Source organism: Anneissia japonica, unplaced genomic scaffold, assembly GCF_011630105.1.
Source record: "Anneissia japonica isolate Jap-2015-1 unplaced genomic scaffold, ASM1163010v1 scaffold180_len884964_cov147, whole genome shotgun sequence".
NCBI classification, from domain to species: Eukaryota; Metazoa; Echinodermata; class Crinoidea; order Comatulida; family Comatulidae; genus Anneissia; species Anneissia japonica.
The window spans coordinates 847711-855382 of record NW_022696035.1 but is presented as its reverse complement, the minus strand read 5'-3'; the positions used below and the strand labels follow the sequence as shown (position 1 = coordinate 855382).

Below are 7672 nucleotides of genomic sequence, written 5' to 3'. Positions count from 1 at the left end.
AATCAGTATAGGCTGTTATGTGACACAAAGGTATTACTGGTCAAGCTGGCCCTAATTAATTGCAATCAAAACGTTATCACTCTTCTTAAGAGGGACATTCATATTTTTAAAGCAGGCCTATGCATGTGCTATTTTTCGGCAGAAGAGCCATTTTTTTCCACAATGGTGGAGCTGAGATTGGTAGGATCAACAAACTGTTGTGTCTGCCCAATGAAGATAAAGAAACGGAAAGATAAAGAAAGATGCGCTCTGATAAGATGTAAAAAGGAAAATGTAAAACATGAGACGAAGGAAATGAAAAGATGAATAAGAAATAAACGATAAAATGAGAAGAAATACAAAAGATAACATCAAAAGAACAAATAAAGAAAGATAAACACTGAGATGAAAAGAAAATAAGATGAAAAATAATAAACAAGGAAAGATTTTTAAAAAATAATCCAAAGATAAAGAATAGAAAAATGCGCTCTGATACATGTTAAAGACGAAAATATAAAAAATAAGGTGAAAGAAAACAAAAAGAAACGATAAAAAAGATATCAATAATAAAATGAAAAGTAAAGAAAACAAAAGATAACATTAAAAGAAAGGGTAGGTCTAGAAAAAGCGAAGATAATTAAAAAAAGAAAAGAAAAAGATATGCAGAAAATGAAGATTTGAAATGAATAACATAAATAACGAGAAGTATCACAATACATAAATGACGTGTTAGTTTACAAAAGTAGTCTCGAAGCCCATGGGCTCCATTTCAACATAGCATGGCTTTGTTTTTTTCCGAGATACGATACGATATTCTTTATTGTCATTTGAACAGCAGGGTACAAATGAAATTCAAGTGATTGATCAAGGTACAATTTCAGAGAAGAATAAAGAAAAAAGTAAACTAACAAAGAACTCCAAAGAGACATATTAAAATAACTTAAATCTAATGAATCATATTGAATTTATTGGATCTTAATGAATCTTATTGAATCTTATTGGTGGGTGTGGAGTCAGGATCAGGAAAGACATCACCATGACCCTCCGGCTACAGAATTAGGGGACAGCGCTGCCCTGAATCTGCAAAAACAGCCAGAAACTACAAAATAGCCTGGTAGTCACAGAGACAGAAAACAGCTAACTGTCTGCCGGTGGATCACAGTGAGTCTCCATATCTCCTGAAAAGTCCCCACCCACCAATAAGAGACAGCAACATTTCCAGAAATGACTATCTACTGAAATGTTTATTGAAGACATGAATGGAATTATGAACAAAAGATTGTCTACAACGTTTAGTGTTTTGATGTAAGGTGATTAGTCTGCCAGTTCGGCTTTTCTTATAGTACTTATTTAATGGGTGATCAGGATTCTCGCAGATTTTTTTTTTTAACTGTGCGGAGTATGTCCATTTCATGTAACTCATCCAAATTTTCAGGATTTTCCCCAGTAATTTTGCTGGCCCACTTTACTATTTTAAATAATTTATTTTTTCAGCTTGTGTAAGATTTGAGAACCAAACAATGGAACCAAAGAGCAGAACACTTCTTATTACACTTTTGAAGAAAAGATTTAAAATTTCACAGCTAATATTGAATGTTTTTAGTTTTCTTAGGAAAAACATCCTTTGACTAGCTCTTTTTGTAATTGATAAAGTGTTTGCTTCCCAGTTTAATGTTTTATCAATGACAACGCCCAGGTACTTAAATTCGTTCACAATTTCAATGTTTTGATCGTTAATGGTGAGAGCATTTGGTACTCTGGTTTTACTGCGTCGAAAATCAAATATGATCTCCTTAGTTTTATCTGTATTTAAAGTAAGATTATTGTTTATACACCATGTGACAAATTCATTAATAGACTGTCTGTACTTTTGCTCATTATTATCCTTAATGGATCCAATGATGACACTGTCATCAGCATACTTGAGTAAGCAGCAGTCATCAACATCAAAATTAATCTTGAAACCATTAGTATAAATGCTAAACAAAACCGGGGAAAGTACGCACCCCTGCGGGGCTCCTGTGTTGCATAATGTTTCCTCAGATACCATGTTCCCAATAACTACCTTTTGAGGGCGATCTGATAAAAAATCACCGATCCAGAGTATTAAACTAGGGTTTACATCTAGAAATTTTAGCTTATCCATAAGCAGATGAGTTTGTATGCAGTTAAAAGCCGTACATTACAGTACATACAATGTACATGAATTTCAAAGAAATAAAAAAAAAAATTAATTTTTTTTTTCTTTAAATACAGTAATTTAGGTGGTTTAAAGCAGATTAATACACTCCAGGATACTGATTGATGTTATAGTGGCCTATAATTGTTTTATAGTACCGTAGTAATTCCCAAAGTTTGCAGCATTCATTTTGAAAAGTTGGAAATCTTTTTAATAATTTTAATTATGCAATTCAAATATTTTCTAATGATTTTTTTTTTCAACTAAAGACAGCATTTCTTAAACATCTATTTTGTAGGGTTATCATTTGTCCTAAATATATGTCTGTTTCTTCTGTCTTATTGTATTTCACTTTATATTTTTTTTTCAAAAAAAAAAAAAAAGAAAAAGCCCGGGGCTTCATTTTTCGTAATTAATGAGCAATTCAATAGTTTTTTTAATTTATTCATTCGTTCGTTCGTTCGTTCATTCATTCATTCATTCATTCATTCATTCATTCATTCATTCATTCGTTCATTTGTCCGTTCGTTTGTCCATTTATTCGTTCGTTTGTTCGCTCTATCATTGGTTCGTTCGTTCATTCGTTATGAAGTTTATAAACTTCCAATATTTTAAACCCATAAAGCAAGAATTGAATGAGCTCTAAATTTTGAATATTCAGTTAAATTACAAAATAGAAACCTCAACGTACAACACAAACGGTATGGGAGAGCAGTGTTATACACTTGTAAATATTTTTTGAGGTACAGGCCAAGTCTTTAATTGGACGGAAAATGTCAGTTTGGTCTCCTAAACCCATAGCCTTTGGATCCCCTATAATTAAGACCGACATTTAGAGGTCCTAAGTTGAATGCTCATCTGAGAGATCTGGTTGAAGTGTTTTCTAGAATCTAAATATATTTTGTTGTGCATGTGATACCTATTGGCACTAACAATGGATAATACAGTAGTAAAAAAATTTTCAGGAAGTTTATTTTTTTCACGAGATTAGTGCATACACGCCGCAGGAGTGTGCGAGGCTTCCCGCCGATTTCCTGACTCCATCCTGCGACTCCACGGGAGACGGCACCTCTATTTGCACTTATAGTAATGTGGAATTTAAACTTTTTTTAAATTTAGGGTGAAATTACGAAATGTTACAATAAATGAATTTAAAGTGGATTTAAAGTCAATGCATGCTGTTATTTATTAATAATAACATTTCATGGTATCCAGACAAGTTAAATGGAGGGGAAAAGTTCAATTGAGTCCTCCAAACTCATGATCATTCGTCTCTAAATAGAGGGAGTATTTAAATTGAGGAACAGCTAATGAGTTGTAGGAAAAATGGCCCCGGAAAAAATTGGCCAGGAGTAAATGGTCCCAGTAAAAATGGCCCCAAATGACAGGTTGGCAAAAATTGCCCCCAATAATAACATTTTGTATTTAAACTGATTAAAAAAAAAAAATACTTGAATCAATATCAACATAAATCATTATAGTATGCATAATTTAGTTTTTAAAAATAATCTATTATCAAGTAAGTTGTCATTTTATGATATATTTTGCAGGAATTATAAATATGAATATCATTAATTTTTTTTTATTTCCCAACTTACTTAAATGTTGCAAAATAGCAACAATTTAATCCATAAATAAACATAAATCATATGCATTTTTTTAATATTAAAATAATTTAGTAAATTTAAATATTACGAAGACTTCGCATATATAATGCTGGTGCAAATATATGAAACACCACCGCAGAATTTAAAAGAAACTAATTATTTAATTTCAAATTGAAATATAAAAATAATATTTATAATTAATAAAATCTAAATTAAAATACCGCTTTTAAAATACTAGCATTTCATTCTATCAATTTCATGATATGGCTTCATTTCTTGAAACTATTTGACTCATCTTTTAATATTTTGCTACTGAATTTTACTATTTTAATTTTGCAAATAGGCTTTTATCATTCATTTTTACATTACCTTGTGATTTTAACTTCTTTGATTTATTTTAAAAAATCGTATGAATTCTGTGGTTTAGATTAAATGTTTTATTCATAGGCCCTATTTGTAATTAAATCTATTTTCAATTCTATTAATAGGCAACTTGTTGATTTTTATACTGTAATTTGTATCACAGAACAGTACCATATGTAAAACAGGTTGTTACTTCCTCCTAATATGTTATCCTGTATATGTTCAATAAATAAATAAATAGAATAAATTTGCAGACATTTTTAACTTCATTCTGAGTATTGATAAACTAACAATAAACAAGTCAAGGTTCCCGTAAAATAAGGTATAATGCTAGTTTCTGATTATATCACCAAATAAAGAAACTAAAACTTTAATATATAATGGAGGTGTTCTGTACTTATTCCCTAAAATATAGATGATCACTCACAAATAATCCAGAGTGATAATTCTCAAAAACACCTAGTATACTAGACATGTTCTTTATATGGTATTTTAAAAACCAAAAGGCTTTTATTTGGCTGAAGTACAGATTCACAACCAATAAAAATCTTTAAAAAAAATTGACCAATTTAAATATAGTTTAGTTGTCACTTACACAATCACAGTATAGTTTCTGCTGCCAACATGTCATTTATTACTTTATTAAAATCTGTGGACTACTTATTATTATTTTTTTATTCCTGTAAAAAGTAAGCCTAATATAAACTTATGTGACAATGACATTACTGGCAGATTTTTTAAAAATGAGTATAATTTATGTTGATTTATTGAATACTTTTTTGCTATTTTACAGCATTCAAATTGTTTGAAGATTTTAAAAAAAATAATTAAAAATAAAAACATTTTTATTTCTGAATTTTATCATTAGGGACATTTTTACCTACCTGTCATTTGGGGCCAGTTTTACAGCGGGCACTTTTTCAGGGGCCATTTTTACAGAGGCCATTCCTTCAGGGGCCATTGTTTCCAGGGCCATTTTACCTTACACCGGTACGAACACTCTGTATAATTTCTCTTTAAGGGAGCTAAACACGGCGATAGACATCAACACGTTTCTTTTAATCTATAGGTTAAAAACTTGGTGAACAGTCTCACTAAAAATTAGGCATATCAGTGGAGGGAGGCCCAGCAAGATGCGATCTCGGCCTACTAGGGAAAAAAAGTCTGGTAGGGTCCAGGAATACTCCTAGTGCCTAGAAAAACTAAGGGAAGTGTTGAGCTATTTTCTAAGCAATTTTTAGATGTTTCAGAACGTTACACACGTCAACACACACACATATCACGTGTCAATAAATGTGTAGGCATTGTTTTTGATATAACTAATGTGGATTGCTTGTAGAGTAAATTTTTGTTAATAATTAAATTATTAATTAAAGAAATTATAACAAATTCATGTTACTTATTAACATAAGTGTAGTTAAAAATTTGAAGTTCATTGTGGTGTCGATGCGACATCAACATCTTTTAGGATGACTTCACATTTTCATTATTATCATGATTAATAATAATAATAATAATAATAATAATAATAATAATTTTATTATTATTATTATTATTATGAAAGTGTAAATAATTTGCCTTAACTAAGTGTAATTGACATGCCTGTGCTTTGAAATTATACATTGATCTATTTACATCACAATGTTGTTGTTTAAAGTGGCTTAAAACCTAGGGATAAACAGTACAGTGGCTCGTTCTGCAATAGCCCTGCAAAAACCATTACATTTAATATGATAACAATATATGACATGCTTATAATATAATCATGATGACATGACATCCTGGTCATATATAGGCACAACATGACTATATATGGGAACAACATGACTATATATAGGCACAACATATATGGGAATAAAATAGGACTAAATGTTGCTGCCAAAGATACTATCAAATGACGTCTCATTCACGCCGAGTTTAGTTTTAAAAAGGGATTGAAGCCTATATATAGGCTACGATAATGTGATATTTTCATTTTGTGACGATTCATCAACCTTTGCTGTAGCAGGGAAAACAAAAAACGTAAGTAATCGTTTTATTAATATGTTTTGTTTTTACTGTATTTTGTTTGTAGTGAATGAAAGTTAATGTCTTATTGAATTGAAAATGGTGCTTTAATATGTTAAAATCGGCGGTGTTGTTGTTGTTGTTGTTATTATTGTCGTTGTTGTTGTTGTTATTATTATTATCATCATCATTTTCCATTTGTACGTCTCTCTCCAAGGGTTGGTAAACCTAAAATCCGCATATTTACACTAGCATCCCATCAGTCTTCGGACCCCACTGAGCCAGCTACACGGCCCTCATGGTAGTAAGACCCGTAAGGCCCGACGCTTCACCATTACGCCACTGTATCCAATCTATAATTATTACATATGATCGCCCTTCTTTGTATTATTTCGGTTTGATCAATTATTAATTTTTTTTTATGCGAGTTCCAAATCCAGATGCAAGTTCTAGCTAAGACTTGAAAAGGGATAGTCCTACACAATTGAGTGCAACTAAGATCTGACCAGAGTTTATCAAATTGTACTTGACAAAAACGTGACATTCCTAAATATGGTCATGATGACATCACATCATGACCATATATGTTCATTGTCCTCCTTTTTTTGCGATAGTAGTTTTTTTTAAACTTAGATATTTATCAATTTTCAGATTTAGATACCTCTGCTACTTTTTTTTTTTTATTAAATTTCATTCTTAAATAAACAATTTCGATTCGCATTTTTTTTTTTCATTTTCTATACCATGTTGCTCTGATAAACTTAATACGTATATGTTTGTCAACTGCATATGAATCTTATGAATATCACTAATGTTGCGGTTGTTGATATTATCATTATCTAAAATCATCATTGTCATTAACATTAATATTGATATTATCATTAAGTTTATTCTGCATGACTATTATTACTATTACTATCGGTATACTTAAATCAATTTTTCGTATTGTTTCATCAGGTGTATTTTCGTTGTGAAGAGTGTGAAGAGTAACGAAACTTAAGTTAAACTTAAGAAAAAATACAGGTACAACAGCCAGGATGGCTGCCCAGAAAAACGCTGAGGATTATATCTGTTACTCCGGCTTTTTTTTCTGCCTGTTCAATCCTGGATGGCTGATTCATCTGTTTACTTGTATCTTCATTGTTCTATTTATAATTGGATGTACGGGAAATGTCGCTGTTATTTTTCTTATTCGTCGATGTAGACAGTTACGAGGTGCACCCGTCATTCTTTTAGTAAACCTTGCAGTAGCCGATATTTTAGTTTGTCTAACGTATTTCCCATTATATATATATCTTATTCTAACACAGTCGGGAGAGGATTTTATTCATAATAGCGCCTGTAAAGTTACATTATTCTTGGAATTCCAGTCACAATTATGTTCAGCCTTGACAATCGCATCTATTAATTTTGAGAGGTACGTAGTAGACCTAACGTTCTAGCCTCGTGTATACTAATATACATATATATATATATACTAATATACATATACAGTATATATACTAATATACATATATATATATATACTGTATATATA

At 30.9% G+C, this 7672-nt stretch overlaps 1 protein-coding gene across 1 annotated transcript in view; it reads left to right on the top strand.

The window, feature by feature from the left end:
• The first annotated feature begins 6073 nt into the window (after window positions 1-6073).
• The window catches only part of LOC117101696 (QRFP-like peptide receptor), a 6941-nt gene continuing 5342 nt past the window's right edge, over window positions 6074-7672 (top strand). The window contains exons 1-2 of the mRNA XM_033241731.1: window positions 6074-6150; window positions 7093-7552. Of these exons, the coding sequence (XP_033097622.1) occupies window positions 7173-7552 (380 nt within the window). The 5' untranslated portion in view covers window positions 6074-6150; window positions 7093-7172. The remainder of the gene's footprint in view (window positions 6151-7092; window positions 7553-7672) is intronic.